The sequence below is a fragment of the Nesoenas mayeri genome (assembly GCF_963082525.1).
Source record: "Nesoenas mayeri genome assembly, chromosome: 2".
In the NCBI taxonomy this organism is placed as follows: Eukaryota; Metazoa; Chordata; class Aves; order Columbiformes; family Columbidae; genus Nesoenas; species Nesoenas mayeri.
This window is the reverse complement of record NC_137543.1, coordinates 93,350,318-93,372,270: the sequence shown is the minus strand read 5'-3', so window position 1 is coordinate 93,372,270 and position 21,953 is coordinate 93,350,318. Positions and strand designations below refer to the sequence as shown.

Sequence of the window (21,953 nt, the reverse complement as noted above, 5' to 3'; positions counted from 1 at the left end):
ATTATGAGAGAACTCATTCTTTGCAGACTGCTTTGAGAACATCCTTTGGAAAAGGTGCTCTCAAGGCACAAAGTCTCTTTGGCATCTGTGATTAATCGTTGGTTCACACATGAGTTTTAAACTAAGGAAAGCTACATGTTAAAAAAAAAAAAAAGTCATCACTGTAATTTAAACATTCTTTTTCTGGTTCGGTGTCACCCCTAACTGATCCTTTGAGCTGTCCCCACCACCTTGAAAACCAGCATTGGCCAAAATATTGAAGGGAAACATTGCTTTGTTGGAAGACTGTTTTGACAAATTCTGAAAGCTTTCTATAGGAACCAGAAGCTTTTAGGAGAACTTTTGATCAAGGGAAATCAGCACAAAACAGAATATGAGGCTGATGCACCACAGCTGTTCAACCAGGGAAGAGGCTGCACTGCAGGGATTACCAGCCCTGAACTATAGCTCCCACCAGGCATGGACAAACTCAGGCAAATAGTGATTAAAGCCAGTTTGGAACACATCAGCTTTTTTGTTTGTTGGTCTGTTTGAACTAGACCTTTGCAGTTCAGGAAACCCTCAGAATTACCCACCTTTTAAAAACGGATAAAGCAGAATAGGAAAGGAACTCTTATTCACACGCAAACATCCTTGGTTTATTTCTGAGTATAAACGTGCCCGTGACAGATGGTAGGTTTTACACCCCACCATCCTGCCATTTCCACCTTTTTCAGGACTTCACTGCCTTCAGCAAGAGGTTTGGGTAAACCACAGCTAAGGAAAGAGACCTTGTTCCCTAGTCTTTCTTGATGTTAGAGTCATGTTGGATGAATCCATGAGAAAGTGGAAACGCCACCCCACAAGCAGCGCCACCCTGACAGTTCTGGCATAAACTTCAGTAACAGAAGCCATTTAGCCACATTATGACATTTTTCCTTCCAATTAAACAAGTACTGTCTTAGCACTAACAGCTGCATAATACTTGCGCCAGAAATAAGCCTGCCTTTATGTTATCTTTTTTCTTGCCTATTTTCACAGTTAAGAAGAAGAGACATACATTAAGCATAGTAAAGAGCTATGTAGCAAATACATTTTGTCATCAAAAAGAACAGGAGCATATCTAATATTTTTTAGTTCGTTGGCAAAATGTATTGACATGTCAAGATAGAATAAAGTCTGCATTTAACCTGAAGTTTGAAATACCACAGTTTCCTGTGTTATAGTTTGCCTAAGTAGCCCAAACAATCATCTTATAGTCCCTCTTCCACTTTCACATTACAAATTCTACTTTGGGGACTTGTATCCCTTATAACAAAATATTGCTTCAGCATTAGAAGTGCTGAACACACAGCAAATTTGCTGAGTGCAGCAGGAATGGTACCACATACCTCAACACTTAGTGCTCTGTTCCATGAAGTACACTCTAAAGTATGAAATTTCCTCAAATTGAATGCAAACTCAGTGGTAAAAACAGCACACAGCCTTTTCCTTAGACTCAGGACTTTCACTTGTAACTTTTCATGTGACATATTTAGGAGAAAAGCCATTTTACTGATAAAAAGCCTGTGCAGTTAATCAGTCTTCAGTAGTCTCCATGAAAACCACCGAGTGAAGAAACCCTCATCCACAAGTCAGAGTAAGCACTAGTCACTGATGTGATTTGTAGAGAAGTATTTTAAGAAAAAGACTGCATTTTATTAGGCTGAGCAAACATATGAGCTCAACATTACTCCTTGTTTCTCCCTGAGCACAGGGCTCTTTTTAATCAGTTCTATTTGTAGACCAGACGCATGCATTTTTCCCCTGTAGTATCAGAGAAAAGGCCAATCCTGCAATCTCATCCAACAACTGAAGTCCTCAGGGACACAAATCTGCCTGCACAGGCACAAGTGTAGGATCAAACCTTTGTTAAAAAAAAAAAAAAAGTAATAATAAAATGAAAACTGTGAGCTTATGGCCTCTTTCTTGGTGGTTAGAAACCTAACTGAACTTTTCGGTTACATCTGAAAACACACTAGCCAAACGCTAAGTTTGGGTAGTCTAAACTTCCCTGTAAGTACTAAAACCGAAGTGCAACAGCAGAGCATTTTACAAAAACATGAGTAGAAAACTGATTGTTCAAAAAGTGAATGTCATCATAAGGAGGAAGTGTGGCTTCTGGAGATAAGAATGGATAGATGGAGATGGGTTGCTGGCAGTCAGAAAACAGAGTTCTATTGAAATCTAGAGGCTTTGCAATCATTCCGTGCTTTTTGTAGATGTTTTGATTCAGAGGAAAACTAGTTAGCATCAGAATGCCATTCCATTTCTGAGATGAAATGTTTGCATTTTTCTTTTTTAAATACAGTGGTAATATTGCATCAATTTAAAAAAAAAATTACAGCTTTCTCCCAAAACAGATCATTAGAATGGAATCAAAGTCAAATTAATGTAGTTAAGTTCTTAGGAAACAGAAACTTTCCATAAGACAGTCCATCCCTAATCCTTAGAAGACACTAACATATTCCCATTGTGTCTTACCATCACTACTTTTTTATATGCACAATCAGTCCTGACTTGAGGTCTGGTATATAATTATATAGACACAACAGACAATTAAGGATAGAGTTTATATCTGTTTAAAAGGTGTCTGTACCATCCACAAACTTGCCAAAGCAAGCTATGCTAATCTAAACACCAGTTAATAGGAGCACTTGTCTGTACAGCTGCCTTGAAAAACTCGTATATAAATGGAGCCTGAATATAGTTCGTGAGCCAAAGAACCTCTACAAATCAAATTAAATGGAGCTTCTTCCTGATAAAAGACTTTCTTTGTCTGCTTCTCTCAGAGCAACATAGTTCCCTACCTATATGATTTAGGGACACTTCCATTGTTTCTGCCTAAGTGAACCTCCAAGAGCACTCTTGTGGAATTGAAACTCTTTGGCAATACTTCCTCTCAACCATTTTTTTTTTTTTTTTTTCTTTTTACCCACTGTGAAATGCCAATTCACCAAAACTGAAACTGGTCTGAGGAGTGTCTTAATGGAAGAAAGAAGGGAAACAAGAAGTCATGGAAATACCCTACCTCAATTCCCAAATGAAGCTCCCCCCAACTTTCCATCTAGAAACTCAATATAGGAGGGAAGAAATAACAGAAATCAGATGTAGCTCCTCAAAAGAATTAAAACGGGTCATTTGGACTGAAACAAACTGATTTATTGTTTGTGAGTCTTTAGGATTTCATGTCATTCACCACAGTAAGACTGCTCTCTGCCCTGTCTCAGCACCTCATCTTCTCATCTTTTTTCTTCATTTCCTCTCCTTCTCCAAACCTGCCCTACATTTAGGCTTCTGTCTTTGACACGAGGCAGCCATAGGGTTACCAGCATAGAAAACAAGTGCATGTTTGCCAAATGGTTCTTTGTGTGACAACCTTTTTTAAATGGTAAGACTACCCAGACTGGGACAGCCAAAGCAATACACTGCTTTAAGTATTTATCCTGGGTAGGATACCAAAGTGCTGAGGTCCTGAACTCATAACTTCTCATTAATCAAAACTCCAACTCAGATTTACTCACAGGTTTCCAGAGAATGTTTTATCAGATAAACATATTTCTCCAAAAGAAGAACTTATCACACAATAATTTGGAGATCTTGTTTCTCCATGAGATCCATCCACAGACATTTATTTCAGAGTGCATGCCTGTTTTATCATCAGTTTTGTAACATTTCAGCTCAATAGCCATGGTGGCCAACACATGCAGAAATAGTGATGTCACTGTCTGTCTAAAAATGAGTAACTGTCATGGGGATGGCCCTGGTAAAACTCTCAGAGTATTAGACAAGTATCTTCTTTCATACTTCTCTTAAAAATGCTGTAATATAATAGTAATGGGTATGTTTTTAATCTCTCTTGTTCTCATCTTCTCAAAAAATGGGGCATCATCAGAAGGGTTGGTTTGACTCTTTTTACTAACATTAAGTAAGCAAGAATGACTCTGCCAGGACCTGGGAAATACCCCTTCCCAGTCAGCCTTGCAATTCAAGGCCAGCCAGCACCGAGCCTGTTCCCCTGAAGCAAGCAGAAGTGTTGCTCATTACACAACTGGCAGAAAGCCCTACAGTTGATGTAAGAGCATGATCAGGTCACAAAAGCATATTTAAAAGAAATTTTTAAAAAAGCAGTAAAATCATGTCAGTGACACAACTGTTGAGCTTTTTTGTGCTTTGTACTGCTCATCCATCCAGTAAGGTCTGTAGAGAGATAGACCTTTGTATCTCCATTTAGTTTGTCAACACGAACACCAGCAGCCAGCATAAATTCAACACCATATTCCAAAACTACCGCTAATAAAGTCAGCACCATTCCCCTAAACTCAACATAGCCCTGTCATTTTATGCTAATTGGAATATATGTTGATAATATAACTCCATAGATTAAAGAAAAAAGAAAAAGTCATGTGGAAAGATAATAACCTGCATATTAGAGTTAGGAAAAATACAAAACTGAAAAATAGCATAATTAACCTGCTTTTGCGTGCTGGTTAATGAAAAGGGAAGGTTCACACCAGAAGTTGTAGGGATTAAGTGAGTTGCAAAGAAGTTGGCTGTACACGCATCAGCGGTTAAAGGTTTGAATCAAACCTAGCTCGTGATTTCACATTTTTTATTTTAAATCAGTTTCACAACTTCTGCTCCACATCTTGAAGACTCGCAGCCCAAAGCTTGCATAAATCTGGTTGAAACAATACCATCTCAAAAGGAGAAAAATTTTCATTTTTTTCTTGTTATTTACATTACAATACCATGGAGGCATTTTTTTAATTCTGGACATCTACTGATGAGGCACTTCCTAGCCACGCTTAAAAGTTTCTGTTTAAATCCCTGAGCCTGCAAAGTTAAGCATTTTTAATTTAACACACCACGAATCAGAGATATCTGGACAGGCTTTAGCCCTGAGAGCACATACAGTCACAGCAGAAAAACAGATCTTCATAGGTATAGATCTTGGAGAACAAAGGGACATAAAGAAAATAAGCAGGTATTTCAAAGACAGAAACAGCATCAAAAACTGTGAATCAGTTCTGTATCAGGGTAGTATTTGTCACATATCCTTATCTTCACACCTGTTGATCTTCTCAGAAAATTCACTTGGGAACACCCAATCAAAGACAAGCAGCAGTGTCACTGTGTGTTGATAACAGCGCTTCTTTCTGCCACACAGTAGAGCTGATAACTCAGCTCAGGAAAGAAAGTACAGTCATTTCTGTCCATTTCCTCCTGCCTTACAAACACTAGAACCAACTCATAGTTACAGCTGCAAGCCTGGTGCATTACAAGTAACTCTATAGGCTTCCTTCCCTCTTTCAGCTTGTGAGCCTTGATCAAAAGCTCTTCAACAGTTCGGTCTCAGCAGAAAATACTCAGAACATTTTATGGTGACCTGATGCTCATACATTATTTAGATTTAAAAGATGATTTGATAATCCCAAGACCTATAGCAACTTAAAAAAGCAAACATTTATGAGAGCGAGTATTCTTAGCACATGTGAAAATGAAACCCCAACCTTTAGGCCCTGACCACTGGGAAACGTGTCTTATGTGTAGCAAATAAGTAAGTCAAGGCTACTGCTTCATGAAAATCTTTTTGCTTTTCTTTTACAACAGACAATACTGAGTGATACAATAGGTATTACTGTCAGGAAATTCATTATCAGTTACTGAAAATCTTGATGCAAAAGACAGAAGAGGAAACACTATGTGTTTTCTTTAAAAAGGACAGAGTTTTAGCCATGTTCTTTCAAATACCCAGATTACCTGAGGGACTCTTTTCATTAACATAACTTCTTGCAGTTCAGCTTAGCCACAGAGCCTTTCCCAAGAAAAAAACAATTAAGGAGACATACCTACCTTCCTAAATACATGCAGCAAAACAGAAAGGAGGGCTGAGAGGTGGCTCACTGCCAGATCCAGCATCGTTCAATGGCTCCTACCACTAACTTCTAAAGGACAAGAAGTTCAAGAGAACAGGAGATAGGTTTTTTTCCACTAATTTGCTCTTATAATTTCTCCATATTCTCTTTCGCTATTTTATTCTCCTTACAAGCCTAAGAGAGCCCAGGTGACTTATATATCCACCTAAGAAGCTTAGGAACAGAATTTCAACAACTGGAGTTTTGTATTTAATTTACAGAAATACTTTACCACAAAAAACTAATGTTCTCTTTCACTTACATTTTAATTCATTTTTCACCCACATCCAAGCTTTGTAACAACCCCATTTTATGCAGCACCACTTAGCCTCCTCCAGTGCAAGACTCTTCCCAGGGTAAGGTACAGCTGATTTTAATAGATACAGGACTGACATATGACATTAGCAGCAGCTGATGGCAGTAGCAGCTCATCAACTGCTGACAGTTATCTATGGAGTGAAGAGGAAAGCATCATGGGAGGAAACATTTTAATACAAATCTTCATCCAGATTTAAAATATTTATATATTTTTTATATATATATTTAAAATAAATCTATAAAATTTACCTCACGTGCTTATTCTTTTCCACCTCCAAAAGTCGCTGATCTATTTTAGAAGCACTCAGCAGCCATCAATAGGTGCTTGAGTTGAAAAGGCCACACTGGGAAATATCAGACTGCCCTTCTCAGCTCCCCTATCTCCCTGTGGTTTGGGGCAGGGTGTTGCAGAGGTGCAACAGCCACCTGCTTCAGTTCTCTCACCTGTAAAACTCCACAAAACTTGTTTCCCATCATTCTGCTTATCGGGCATTGCTGTTCATGGAAACAGGCTGAATTGTGCCTTCCAAGGTGCTGCCATAAATTCAGAGTAATTCTGTTGGCTTCAGGGTTTATTTGCTCTTTGTCCTTCTTAAACAACGCAAACTACAGTGTTGTGCATCCACTGTAAGCCCAAGAACTGTCTTATTGCTGCTTTAGTTAGGAATGTTCTCTGCTGCAGCCCAACATCCATTTTAATCCTAGAAGAAACAGAATGGGCTTTTTATTCCTCTTATATTTAAGGAAGGGGGATTTAATGAACCACAGGTCTGGATACTTTGCAAAGTACATGCACATTCAGCTGTTTTTTCTTGGTTAGGAACATGCCATTGGCATGGAAAAGACCCAAGTAACGGCTTGTGGAAGAACATGGTCTTCAGCAAGAACAGAACAAACTTTCTGTTCAGTTGTCTTTGTTTTGTTGTACTGAAAGTTGGAAGCAGGCTCATTACATGTTTCACCAGAGCCAAACCTGATCCCTGTTAGTTGCTCTGCATGGATTAAGTGGTTAACGATGTTTTGAGAATGTTGGGCTAGAGAGTTTGTGGGAACACCATCTGTTTCCTTTAACTCATAAACAAAGAAAATTGCTGGTTTGCAGTGCAGGATTATTTAAACTCAGATGACCACAGGCATTCTTAGAAGAGGTAAAAAGAAAAAGAATCCTCATGTGGTCTGAAGTTCAGTGACGTTTTTTAGGGTATAAATTCCTGAGTACCAGATGGGGCAGCTATCCCTGTTCCAGAAGTGAGAGAAGGGGAGCTTTACTTTTGCAGTCACCTCCCCTTCCTTCTGAAGTCCATCTTCAGAACTAAACTGCCATCAGACATTCAAAACCATAAAAAATGATTCAACAATGTGTTGAAAGGGCTGAGCATTCCATTCAGAAGCAGCAAGTTCAATTCTTGTATTTATGGCTGAATATCTGAAATCAAAAGTTACTGCTAAAAATATCTGGTTTGGTAAGTTTCTTATTTCACCTACCCAGCTACCTCCCTCCCTGTTCCTCATTCAGCAGAAGCAGTGCGGCCACATGTTCTGGCTTCTCATGCAAAGTCATGTTTTGGCGATATGAGAGTCAGAACAATCCTCCACATTTTCACTTTGGCAAATAGCGTGGCTATTCTTATAATTACTATTACAAAATGTTCACTCCAGATAGGTTTTGCTGATGAGCTGCTTCTGTTCAGAATTGACTAGGAACATGCTGTCCAGAGGTGTGTGTAACCTAATGCAAAGTGTTGGAAGGGAAGGGAGTGGAGGTACGACAGGAAACGTTCTTGTACTCAGTGCAGACCAGATCAGCATTTGTAGAGGATTTTATGATGAAATCACTCAGAACATGTTGTTACTGGATAACAATCCTCCACACAGGAAAATCTACCTGAGTCACTGGGAGGAAAAAGTTGGCTTTCATATTATCAACAAACCCACCTTGTTGGTGGGTGTCCATTTCTTAAAGTTGTATTTTCTGTCTTTCATATAGCTATTTCATAAGCCTAAAAAGGAGCAGGCATAAAAGCCTCTGATGCATTTTTATTTGGAAATAAATGCCACCTTAATTAGAGTGCACTGCTAAACATGGGCCTGCAGATAGCTCAGGTCTTCTGTCCACAGTCACATATGTAAGCAGGCTGTGTTGATGAATACCCAGAAACAGGCACTTGGTGTTTTAACCTCTCACTCCATTTGACAACAGCCAGAAGCAGCTAGAGGAGGGGTTTTTTTCACACAAACAAAGGAGTGACCTTGGTTGACCACTAGATCGGGTTAGTCAAGCCTGGGAAAGAGTGAAAGTGTCAAAATATATGATAAAAAAGTCCTGCAGCACTGAGTGAAACTGGCTTCCTTCATCTGGCCAGTCTAGCTTTAGTGTAGTTATCTGAGATTGTATCACAGGACAGTAAATAAAAACATCAGCCTTGTAGTAACGTAAACCTTTCATACAGCATGTGTTATATCAGCCTTTTCTGAAAGATGGGCTAGGTCTCTGAGGATAAGCTACAAGAACAACCTCAGTTGCACGATGCTTCTGTATGCAGAGTGAGAGAAGATCTCTCTGTACGTACTAGGCATGAGTGCAGCTTCTCTTCCACTTGTGTTCCAGACTCCATGATATAAGGATATCATCTGCTTTGCCACCAGGGCTTCTGTTTTTCAAAAGCAAAATATCATATTTATCTATACAACAAGAGCAAGTAGTTTTACTTGTGCATACCTTATTACTTGTGCATACCTTATTACCTATACTGCTCCAGTCAGCTCCATTTTTTATATTAGAGGCCTGTGACTTTTCTTGGAGTTTGCTCATAGAAATTCATTCTCTGAGCAAGGAGAGAGTAGTGGTTTCTGTATCCCAAGGGACTTTATGCATGAGATGGGTAGGACAGTCACATTAGCCTGTGTAAAGGCACTTCTCTGAAGTGCTGTGCAAACCTTGGAGAACTGAGGTGCCATAAAGTGTCTACAGAGATGCTGTTCATCTCCTCCATGGGCAGGACTGTAAGGAGCTTCATACATCTAAGACCTGGAGGAGATCTGGTCAAATTTGACTCCTGACTTGGATTTAGGAGAGAGTTCATCTTTTGGAGTAAACCACAACTGAGCAGGGGTTTATAAAAATTTCAGACTGAGGGACCAATATCTGTATTTTTGGAGCCCGACACAGCGTGACTCCCAGCCTTGTCCTGCTAGGCAACAATGAGCAGGTAAAGTAGAGATGGACCTCAGCAGTTCACCGACCACTTCTCCCTGCTTCCAGGGCTGGCCTGAGGCTTCCAACTGCCCACTGTGAACTGTCTGTTTTGTTATTTTTTCTCTGGGATGGTCAAGCCGTTTTCCAGCATATTGTCCAGCAACCTGGGATGCCACGATGTTCACAGTAGTAAAAGGTTTTGTGGAGATAGGTTACCCAGGAAACAGCCCTTTTTTTTTGTACTGTCCGTTGTCTGTTCTCCCAGGGGATCATTTTTAAGCACCCAGTGACTCATTATTGAAGCAACGCCATGGTTGTAATTTTGGAGCCTCTGGAAAGAACCTCTGACTAAACATTGCTTAAAACTAAATCCTTCTGTTCCTAAGTTGGTTGGAAAGCATTTGGCTGGCAGCACCCAAATGAAATAAAAAAAGGATGCAAAAAATATACAACAAACTATGCTAGTCTGATCACTAGCCCTCACTGGCAAAAAAAGCATGAGGAAGCGATGTTGATACAAGTCAGAAGATTCTCAGGCAAACAAAATAATCCCAGTATTACATGAGAGTGGCCTGGGAGGGATAATGTCTGGAGTCAACCATTATGGGAATCTTCCAGTAACTTAAGGGAGAACTTTCTTAAGTTTTGTCTGTAGATACCTTTTACAACACAGTAGGTGACTGTGGGAGTGGAACGGTTTGTCATAAATTGAATACATTATTAGATTCTTTTTAAAAAACTCTGTATGTAAGCCCTATTAAACCCACACCCAATTCAACAGGAATTTTCTCATGGGCAGAGATCTGCCCCAGTGCTCCGGAGACCGTATCGCTTCCAGCTCCTGTCCTCTGATGCTAATTCAAGGAAAAGCAGCTGCAAAACCTGCTGTTTTACCCTGCCTGCTGGGCATGGATGTCACTCCTTAGCTAAGGCACACACAGCCAGGGCAGTGGCTGGTATTACCAGGGCACTGCCTTGGGCTGCTCACGTTAAATCAGACCTCTACGGTGAGCTGACGTGGCAGCCACCTCAAGGGGAAAATCCAGTGGTTGTTTCATGGTGCGGGGCCAGAGATTACACCGCAATATTTGGGCAGCAAGTAAAAAGAAGAGCCTATGTTGTTAACATAGCAGGTTAACATCAGGGACTTGCCTTGCAGGCCATGGTCAAGCAAAACTCACTCTGAAATCTGGCCAGGATTCCTTACAGCAAAAACTGTTACAGGATCTTTACTGAGCCCTTGGACAGAAACTCTGTTGTTTCTTGCCTATACTTCTGAAGACAGTGAGATACTCTGGTACAGAACTCTCCTCAGCTGAGCACAAGGCCACATCTTTTGTGGGCCTATGTAATTTGACATTTTATGCCTTTGGGTTACAGTATTTATATTTTTTGTGTTAGAGCTAAATTACACCAGAAGAGGTTAAGATGTCAGCATTTCCACTATAAATCCACCTCTTTCTGAGGAAAATTGCCCAAGACCAATTTTTATTTGAAGCCATTATGGTAGTTAATGGTTTAGAAAATGTCAAAGAATGTAAATCCTAAGCTTTCTTTTTTTTTTTCCAGAGGCTGTTCTTGCATTATATACTTAAAGAATGGCTTAACATTTCCTATCTCTTAGCCACTAATACAGACAAACGAAACTGAGACAGCATAATAGAACACCTCCCTTTGAAAGGTTTGAGCACAGCCTTTCTATGTAAAGAATTTCCAAAGCCACAGCTCAGACTCAATCATGCAGGATATTCTGCTATGGAGCACTGCAACACAAGACATCCTGCCAGAGCAGGTGGGAAATCCCTCCACAACCAAAGGAGGGAAACTCCCAGAGCCTGAACCTAGTATTTTAAGCCTCTGTCGATAAGTGGGGACACTCAGCTCATCTGTGGGAGGAGCAAACACAGCCCTTTTCTCAGTGAGTGGGTGGTGTAACCATCACATTGTGTGGTCTACATTAGTGAACAATTAACGGAAAGAAGGTACCAGGCTCTCTTAGAACTTTTGGAGAATCTGTGCTTGACAAAGAGAAGACAGTGTAGCACTAGCAAGTAGCCGTGTCAGAACTGGTATGGAAGGAAAAGATGGTGCACTGTAGCTATTAATAGTAATTTTGCAATGTTCAGCTGTCAGAAGTATATGCAGACTTGTGTTACAAATATTGCCACATAAAGCATGAATGTTAATCATACTGGATTGTTTGTCCCCTGTTCAGTTACAGAGAGAACATGCCAGGATCCTCCGAGACTTATGTTTCCTCTTTTTCTTTTATCACACAGGTAATAACTCCAGTCAGGTCAGGACAAGGTTATGTTTATGAATTCCCATCCAAATACCAGAAGGATACCTACGATATCCCCCCCATTCGCCCTCTCCAAGGGGTAAGTACTAATAAAACTGCCAGCAGCGCTGACAGGGCACAAAAGGTGATGAATTTCTACCAGAAGTTTATGAGCAAAGCAAGTTCTCTCATTTCAGAGAGAAAATATGTTTTAATTAGATACAGTGGCTTATTCACAGAGCACAGAAGTATTTCAAAGTTGCATTTGATGTTGACTAGGATTTGGCAGTACACCAAACACAAAAGTCCCATTTGTTTTCTGTGTTTTGATCAAAGAGTGTATCTAAACAGAATGAATTTTCTGCCTGGGAACAATTTTTTTCCCTTACTTTGTTGTATAGTTGACAGTAATTCACTCAGTAAGGGTAAAATTATTGCCTAGATGAACAGCTACCATGCAGGGAATTGTTTTCACCACTTATCTACTGCACCATGTCACTAACCTTGAAATTTATCTTTGTTCTGGGGGATCACCCCAAGGCCACAGATGTCTAGCTAGAGTGGGTTGCCTGCAGGACCTGTAACTCAAGAACCCTGCATCTTTCCATGGCTCTTTGACAGAGCAACTCCTCTAGGGAGCCCAGTAGTACATAAGACAGGCTGACACCAAATGCCTGGAACTGTTGGGAAGACATTCAGACCTTAGACCACATGTGGAACCCACTGTAATGTAGGACATACCACCAAGACGTACACTGGAAACATCCAACAGCTGTACTTTCTGCTAGTAAGAACATTCACACTACACCCAATAAAGCAGATGAGCGATGCTGACAGGGGCAGCCTTAGGTTCAGAGAGTTTAGTGTGTACTAGTGCAAGCTTATTCCTCAGTCCCTCTAATCTCCATCAGTAAAGGTGAGATCAGTTCTGGTCACATGAACATACTGCTCCCTTGTTCAGCCCAACAGGTGGGCTGGCTTTGATTTAACTCTCAGTATGGAAGTCAGCTGTGATTTCATCTCTCCAGCCCGCTGTCCACACAGTTGTCTAGAGGGGACGTAGCAAAGTGCACTTCTTCCTAACTGTCCAAAACACTGTGCAAATCCAAGCAGCTCTCCCACATGAAACAAAGTTGAAGAGTTCTGATCATCTTCAGGCTTTTTGAGGGGAAACACGGAAACAGAAAAAACCTCATCTGAGATCAGAGCTTTCCTGAGGTGACTTGTTTCTGTAACCAGCTTATTCTTTCTTTAGATATATGACATTCCCCCCACATCGGTTAAGGGGCCTGCACTTCCAGTTCCCATGGGAGAAGCAAAAGCTTTAGGAGTCTATGACATACCACCTGCCAAAGGGGTAAGTATTACACTGTCTCCACAAGATCCTGTATTTTCATGTCTGACCAAAGACATGTTTAAACAAGAGTTCATGTATGGTCCTGAAGGAAAAGAAGATTCAGTACTTTAAAGATTTCCTTACATTTTTAAACTGTGAAAATGGGTAAAGTGAAGCACTGCGTCAAAATTATTAACATAATGGAGTGTGAGTCAATAATTAGACCTACATTATCTTTGTGGCAGCATGCTGCCTTTTTGGATTTTGCTGCTTATGCAAAACGGTATCAAGATGAATGTTAAAAAGTGAGATATTAAAACTGATGCTCAGTCAAACTCAGGATAAGTAGCTGACTCCATGAAGGTCAATGGCAGATCTTCCATCCCAGCATCTTATAGACCATATGGAAGATGTAAAATATTTTGTTATTCTAGCCAAGGGTTTCATGGTTTGCTTTCTGTGATTCAGGTCTATGCTACACCTCCATCTGCATGCCGAGATAATACAGTCCTGAGGGAAAACCTGCAAGATTTTTCATCTCCAGTGGGCCACAGTGTAAGACCAGAAGGAGTATACGATATTCCTCCTCCCATCACCAAAGCAACTGGGAAAGAACTTCATAAATTTTCTCCTGAGAGCCTTTTATTGCCAGATGGAGTGCCGCAGAAACGGAATGCTTATGACATCCCTATGAACCATCAAAGCCATTTTCTTGGACAGCAAACTGCACCTCAAAAAGATGTTTATGATACCCCCAGAGGAATTGCATTCCCAGGACAACAGACAGGACTCAGTGAAAGCCTCATCCTGGAAGGAAAGGAAGGTATATATGATGTGCCACCAGCAGTCCTCCAAGACACTAAAGGCTTACAGGATGTGACTGATGGGATGAATAGGTTGTCTTTCTCCAGCACAGGAAGCACAAGGAGTAACATGTCCACATCTTCAACAACATCAAAAGACTCTTCTTTCTCAGCATCAACTGCACAGGACAAAAGACTAATCCTTGATCCAGACACTGCTATAGAGAGGCTTTACCGCCTCCAGCAGATGGTGGAGACAGCTGTCAGTAACCTCATGGCCTTCATTACAGCAGACTGGCGGTCTTATGGATATATGGAGAAACACATCAATGAAATTCACACTGCTGTGGATAAGGTGGAGCAGTCGCTGTTGGAGTACCTCCAGTTTGCAAAAGGGTCAGCAGCCAATGCTTCCTGCCTGTCCGAGTTCAGCCTTTTTAACAAAATGAGGAGGGAGGTGCAAAGGCTGGAGGACTCTCACCAGATCCTTACTCAAACCAGCCACGACTTGAACAGCTACAACTGGTCTTTGAACGTTCTGGCTGTCAACAGACTGCAGAACAAGTGTGATGACCTGGATCGGTTTGTTATGGTGGCAAAGACGGTCCCGGATGATACCAAGCAACTGACCACTACCATCAGCGTCAATGCAGAGGTACTCTTCAAGCAGGCATTGAGCAGCTCGCATTTGAAAAACATACCAGAGAATATAATGAATGACTACGTATACGACAATCCTCAGATGCAGCATCACGTAGAAAGAGCACAGAACCACTGCAGTTCCCTTCCTCCGCTCATGAGTAAAGGTCAGAACCCTCACAGTACCACCTGTGACAGCTCGGAAAAGAGCTGGATGGATGACTACGATTATGTTCACCTGCAGGTAGGTAAACCCAACACCTTGTTCAGCACAAGGCCAAGTAAGAGCTGTCTGTGGTTTTTGTAGAAGCTGTTTGCAGGAAAGCCAGATTGTCACACTAATACATGTCCAAGAGTAATTTCAGCAGGGTGATTACGTCTTCTCAAATAGGACTGTTGCATACATACTAGCAGTAGGCTTTTGCTCTGCTCTACTATCCTTTTCTTCTCCGTACTCTTAAGTGGTGCACTACCTGTGAAAAAAACAATGTAAAGCAGCCTGTTATTTAACTTATGAGTTGTCATTTAGCTCAGGAGCAGCTTTGTTTTAACACAGTGTCCTACATTATGCAAAACAGGGGAAAGAAGAGTTTGAGAGGCAACAGCGGGAGCTGCTGGAAAAAGAAAATATCATCAAGCAGAGCAAAATGGAGCTAGAGCACCATCAGGTATGTTCGTTCAGGTGCAACAACCACATTGAAATGCAATGTTCCTTACACATAAGGTGTACGGGTCAAGTAAAGCAGGAGGGGCCCTTCCCTTAGCAGTGTGTGACTGCTCACATTATGGCTGCCCAGCACACGCAGTTGGAGAGTCCCAGACACTAGATAGGGAAGGCAGAAGGTGTCAGGTCTTGGCTAAACGGTGGCTCCAGGTTAGTTTCTTTCCAAGTGGGATTTGTGCCAGTCAAGATCCACCATTAATGGATTTATCAACACAGAGGGTAAGGACAGGGACTGTCATGCTCCACATGGGAAATGGCAAGCATCAAGATTTTCGCACCTTCCTGACCCTGTGCATCTGTGTTAGCAATTGCATGCGTCAAAGACAACTTAAGCATTCACTGCAGAGTAGCTATTCTGAAGATCAGCATCTCTGCCCTATTTGCCTCCTTGTTGCCACTTAGTAACTGAGCAGAAGCACAGCCACAGCTCTCAGTGTCAGGAATCACATCTCTTGTGGCAGGAACAAGCCCTTCCCTTGAAAACAATTTCTAACCATCTCAGTTTAAGAGACTAATTACTATTTTATGCAGTGCTCTATTGTGGTTGGCCCGGTTCATACGTATAATAAAAAACAATCTCCATTTCTGAAAGCTTACTGCAGAGGAGAAACAGACTTCTGCAGTGTCTCACAGCAAGTCAGTCACAAAGCCAGCTTGAGAAATTGGCTTTCCTGACCTGCACTCCGCTGCCTTAATCACTGGCCCATACTGAATACGTGCTGCCTGCACATCTGTTCAGTGAACATCAATACCATTAAATTAAATACTGTGCTTAACATCCCTTTAAATGCTAAAAAAGCATATGAGATTGAGGGCTGTCACTTTGCCCTTGTATTAGTTCTTCAATATGTTGTTGCCATATCGTATGGCAGAAAATTGTGCAAGCACTGTGGAGGCAAGAGTTGAAGGTTTGTCCTCTCAAAATCCCACAGAGATAGCAGCTTTTTAAAGATTGCGTAGGAGTCATTGCCACTTGGAACCATCTCTCTCGCTTGTGATTTCAGAATATTCCAAATGAGCAACAGCCTGTAAATTCAGGAGGGTTGATGGGGTTTTTTTTAAATGCAAATGAAGTATTTCAGATGTTTTTCTGTTCTGAACTCTGTGTATTTGGATTGATGGTAACCACAGCACTTGATTACCCCTCACTCTCCAAAATAAAATATCCTAGAAAATGTTTTATTAAGCATGAGGCCAATCTAGGATACTCAGGGGTGTCCTGAGGCATAAGGTGAAACTGTAATCTGTAACAACATCTTACAAGAATATTCTTTCAATATTTTATTTGCCTTTCAGATAAATCAGTTTCAACGTCTGGAGCAAGAGATCACAAAGCCCGTAGAGAATGACATCTCAAAGTGGAAGCCGCCTCACGCTCTCCAGACTGCAAACAGCACTGCCACCTCCCGTGACAGCCACCTGCTTTTATTCTACGCTGACCAATGCGAGACTCACTTCAACTCCCTGCTAAACGCCATCGACGCCTTTTTCAGTTGCGTCAATGCTTCTCAGCCCCCCCGGATCTTCGTGGCCCACAGCAAATTTGTCATTTTGAGTGCTCACAAACTTGTGTTCATTGGGGACACGCTCACGAGGCAAGTGACAACTCAGGACATACGCAACAAAGTGATGAACTCCAGCAACCAGTTGTGTGAACTGCTGAAGAGCGTTGTTCTGGCCACCAAGATGGCTGCCTTGCATTACCCCAACACTGCAGCCCTGCAGAAGATGGTGGACCAAGTGACAGAGCTGTCTCGCCACGCGCAGTTGTTCAAACTCTCGCTGGTCCAAATGGCGTCCTTATGAAACCCATGAGAATCCAATCCGTGAGCAGCAAAGCAGAAGAGCAGATAAACTGGAGCTGTTGTTATGTAAATGTTATCTTTTTTTTTAGATTTTTTTTAAATGAAATATTTTAAATACCTTCTTGTGCGTTAGAGAATCTAATGAAATCAGGGATCTGGGAATATATCTGGTTCTGTATTATGTTTCTAATACACATTTAGATATGTATACACTGCATATATGTATATGTTGCTAGATTCCCTAAAACATCAATTAAGCACCTTAAAAATTACACATCAGGTAAGCAGTACTTATCTTTTGTATATACTGCCTGTTTCTTCAGTATATTTGTTAACTGGATGCTGCACTCTTCTTGTTTCATTCCAGCTTGATTTTGGCATATGGACTTGATTGTGAAACCTGTTTGTAGCAATCCATGCAGCAAGTGTAATGGTTCTCATAGAACTCCATTCCCTTCTTAGAAATTACTTTCTATCAGTTAATTCCATGAAATTTAACTCTTCTCTTGATGTTACTTTATTATGTACAGCATTTGATCATTCTGAGTAGCATATATGCACAACTGCAACACATCAAGCAAGGTGTACAGCATTTGGGAGAAAAGCATTTTTAGGCTGTATAAGAAACAGAACTTTCTAAAGAGGAAGGCAGAGTCATATATGTTTAATATCTTGTGGTATTCAAATTTTGCTATTTCTAATAGCTGTGCAACATGGGATTTCAAAATATGGATGAATTCCCAGCAATGTAAATTTATAGGTGTTTAACTTGTATGTCCTTACATTGACAGTTAAATTTAACAGTGAGGCTTGAAAGCTTTATTGTTCATCAACTCAGAGTTATCCTGAGAGCATCCATTGGGACCATCTTTGAGGTTGCAGATGAGCCGTGTCTCTAAATACCAGTTCCTTCCAGAGGGATTCCCATACAAATTGTAATTAGTATGGAAAGAAAACAGCTTAGTTTGAAATCACAGATACTTTAAAATCTCTAGAGCATACACACAGGTCAATGAAGAAATAGCACTTATTTTTCTAGGGCATATTCTTGAGAATTGCATCTGCTGCAGTTCTGACTTCCATTCAACTATTAGGCTTTTTTTCCAAATTCTGTTGCATAGGTGCTGGTCCTTCTGCACTACACTGTTGCCAAAAATGACCTCCTGTTTTAAAGGGGCCATTCCTTCTGTAAGTACACATGATCCCACCCAGTAATTTTCAGTTTAGGCCCTTAAAAACTGTTAGCAGAGTGGTAGACTCCTTTAGAAATTTCATGTATGCTGGCTGCTCCAAACCATGTATAAGCTTACTTGTCTTCATTGCCTTTTGTGAACCCCCTAAAAATGAGTCACAGAATTCCATTTACCTGTGGTCCTCAGACTAAGAGCCATGCTTCGAAGTGGGCAATAGCTCAGGTAAATTCCAGGAAATTCTGGCATTTCTAAAGCAGAAACACTACTGTCCTTGCTTACTTTGGGGTGCTCCTACATGGATGCATTCTGAGCATTTGCATCAGTGAGCAGCTTACTGGTAAATAAAGAGTTGTGAAATCAGGAGCACCTCAAAATTGGGCACTTCTGCCCAACTTCTTGCTTTCCCAGTTCACATTCAAACATGTGCCTTATTGAAATGGGATTTGTCCTCTCGGACCCCAAAACCATTTCAGCGGTGTGTGAAATCTTGCAGCTTTAATGTATTGTCTCAGAGTGAAGCTACCGTGATGTTGCTTCCAGAGTCTGCAGAACATTCCCGGAAGGCGTTCGGAACCAGCACAACCTCAGCTGGCCCAGAGTCAGCTCCAGGCCTTGGTTCTGGCATAACATCCAGAACAGGTGGTTATCCTCTTGTAACCGATAGCCAAAAAGCAATCCACCTGAACCTGGTTTGTACTAGTGTTGTTTGGGATTCTTTTGGATTTCCTTGTCCATTTTTTCACTGTATATTCTTAGAAAGTTAAAAAGTGTTTCAAAGCTTAGTGGTTATGTTGATAGTTTGTATTTTCAAAAGGAGAACCTTTTTTGCAAGCCTGTATTACAGTTTGTTATCTTGTAGAGAGCCATTTTATAATTATTAAATGACTAGTCTTTTTTATATTAAAAAGGGCAGCACTTGGTCTTATTTTTCTTGTTTTCAGAGTCCTCTAAGCACCTTAAAAGAAAATAGTGCTGGTGCCAATACTGTCAAAGCCTTTCTGAAATGAGGAGTTCGCTTTCCATCTTTTCACTGATCAGTGCCTATAGTGTGAAGTGGGAACCTGAGGGTGTAAGAGGAAGAACAGAGTGGTTCTCTGACTGTCCAGAAGCAGCAGGTGAAGCAGCATCTATCCAACTCAGCTACACGACACATTGAGTCCGAAGTAACAACAGTCAGGGTCTTCAGTGTGCCACGTTACCATCCTGCCCCATTCCTGGTGTCTGTCCCTGTGGCAAGAGCTGCATCTTGAGCCACCTCATCTGAGCACAGGCACTGCTCCTTGGGGTGGATGGGGCAGTTCCTCTCAATACTATCTCAGGATAATACTACCAGGTGGTGGTGGATGCCCCATCCCTGGACACATGGAGGCCAGTCTGGATGGGGCACTGAGCAACCTGTTGAAGATGTCCCTGCCCATAGCAGGAGGTTGGACAAGATGGCCTTTGAAGGTCCCTTCCAACCCAGACAATTCTGTGATTCTATAAGGTGAGATGGCAGAACACAGATGTGACTGTCCACCCATTCCAGCCTGCTCCCTCTCTCCAGCATTTAGTGGAGAAGCCATGATCCACAAAGGAGCTGGAAGAGCAACTTCTTTCAACACAGCCATCCTTCCCCTCTAACTCAACAGTAAGAGCACCTGTCTTCTGCTGCACACCACATCGAGCATCACCTGGGTGTGGATTCCATCTGAAACAGCCACATGGCTGTAAGAATCACAGAGTTTTTCCCCAAAGTTATTTTCCCATTTCGCTGTTGCTGTGGCACCTCCCTCCCTCTTGTCAAACACCCTGGGACAAGTCTGGGACCAGCTCTGTGCTTAATGCCAGTCCTCGGCTGCCAACAAAAGACTTTCCTGCCAGAGAGTGTAAGTGCAAGGAAAGTGCCTGGTCTGGCTTGTTGTGTCCTTGTAAGGGGACAGCCAGCGATGCAGGGCTGCTTCCTGAGAGTGCCCCATTTCATTCCTCTGGTGAATGTTAGAAGGCCAACTAACAACAACTGGACTGCATAACCAAAATGGTTCAGAACAGAAGCCAGAGCCTCTTTGCTCTCTCTCCTCCCTGAGCCACAGTGTCCCCACCCAGTTGCCAAGAAACTGCCGCTGTTTGGCAACTAATTCGATGGCCAGTGTGAAATGACTGACTGACATCCAGCGGGGAAAAGAAAGTCTGCCTCACACTAGTGGCAGATGCAGAAGACAATTAGCTCGTTATTCCAGACAGTAAATATTCATATTAATTAGAAAAATGCTTATTTTATCTTCCAGGATGATGAGAAAGGGAGAAAAGAGGAAAGACAAAACCCACACTTGAAATGGGCAGGTTTTGGAGAAATTGTCCGTTCTGTCAGACCATTACAACGCACATTTCAGAAGAGCCCACAGGACATGTTTCAGTGCACTCCCTGCTGCTGCCTCCACTCTCTCCTGCAAGCCAGGGCCATGCAGCTTCTGTGTTTCCCTTAGCTGTAGGTTGCCACAGCTCCCGCAAACCTACTGTCTGCCGTCCCCACAAAGGCAACTCAGGTGGAGGAAACCGAATTCCCACACCATCACCTGATGCTAGATTATGCCCCAGCATTTTCACTATCCCTGTAACTTCCAGTCCTTAGAGCTTCTGGCACTCTCCAACGTGTACGTCTGGGCTACATTTCAGTCATGTCCCTCCACACCTTCTGCCAGTGCTCTTCAGAGCATTGCCACACCAGTGACACCTTCCCTCTGCCTACAAGCCAAGTGTCCACAGCTGTCTTGCTCCAAATCCAGCTTTTCCCTGTGGAACTCCACTTCCAGGCTGCCTACTGCGTCTTAACATGGCTCAGTCTCAATTGAAAGGCTTTAGAAAGTTGCAGGATTTACTCCAAAGGTAATTCTTAGCCCTTCTTTGCCCCTTTCTCCTCTTATAGTGTTCACAGCATTAGTCCACATTTAGAGAGGAATGTTGCCAGGGCAAAGATGGGGTCTTGCCGGTCTTGGAGAACAACAGAACATTCCTCCCAACTCTGAAGCATGTTGCAAAAGCAGTGCATACATACTGTGCTTAAAATAACTCAGCCCTTTTTCTGACAGATTTTCCATCTCAGAGATGGGCTGTCCAGATACTGCAGATTATTTTTTCTTTAAAGCATTTCTTTTTGCTATGTGCACTCAAATTCCACCTAAGACAGCAACTTTCTCTGTCTGAGGAGCCCTGAATATACCTGTGTGGCTTTTCAGCATCACAGCTGGTCTGTAGTATTTATCTAGTGTTACAAAGTCCTCCCAGAAGTTCTGACTCAAATAAGACATTGAATCCAGGCTTGAGAATACATGGGTAAAGTGAATGGCAGCAGGAGGACCACCTAATCCAGACTTACCATAGATGTGCTGACTTCAGAAGGAGCAGGAGTGACAGGAACCTTCACCTCCTGGGAGTTAGCACAGACCCTCTTACTTAGCTGGTATGGCCCCCATTTCCCCCCCATGACCTGCTCAGAGGCAGTTTAATTAGATTAGAGCTTAAGTTTTGAGTGTAGCTAGTGTCATTAGCAAGGCCTGATCATGCTGCACATGCTGATGGCTGTTGCAATCACTGAGGGAACACAAATACATCATTCTCTATTCTCAAACCAAATATTTAAACTTCAGTGCTTGTGAGTTATGGAGGCCATGAAATAGTCAGCAGCCTGACCTGGGAGGAGACACCTTCCCAGGGCATTGCTTTGTGCCTCTGGGGAGCTGCTG

The 21,953-nt window shown here is 41.9% G+C and overlaps 1 protein-coding gene across 1 annotated transcript in view; it reads left to right on the top strand.

Annotated features, from left to right (window-relative positions):
* NEDD9 (neural precursor cell expressed, developmentally down-regulated 9) overlaps positions 1 to 17,745 on the top strand; it is a gene marked incomplete at its 5' end in the record, with an annotated part of 38,213 nt that extends 20,468 nt beyond the window's left edge. Inside the window, 5 exons of the mRNA XM_080364168.1 lie at positions 11,730 to 11,831; positions 12,987 to 13,088; positions 13,536 to 14,753; positions 15,088 to 15,177; positions 16,530 to 17,745. Coding sequence (XP_080220294.1) covers positions 11,730 to 11,831; positions 12,987 to 13,088; positions 13,536 to 14,753; positions 15,088 to 15,177; positions 16,530 to 17,039 — 2,022 coding nt within the window. The 3' untranslated portion in view covers positions 17,040 to 17,745. The remainder of the gene's footprint in view (positions 1 to 11,729; positions 11,832 to 12,986; positions 13,089 to 13,535; positions 14,754 to 15,087; positions 15,178 to 16,529) is intronic.
* Between the last annotated feature and the right edge of the window lie 4,208 nt (positions 17,746 to 21,953).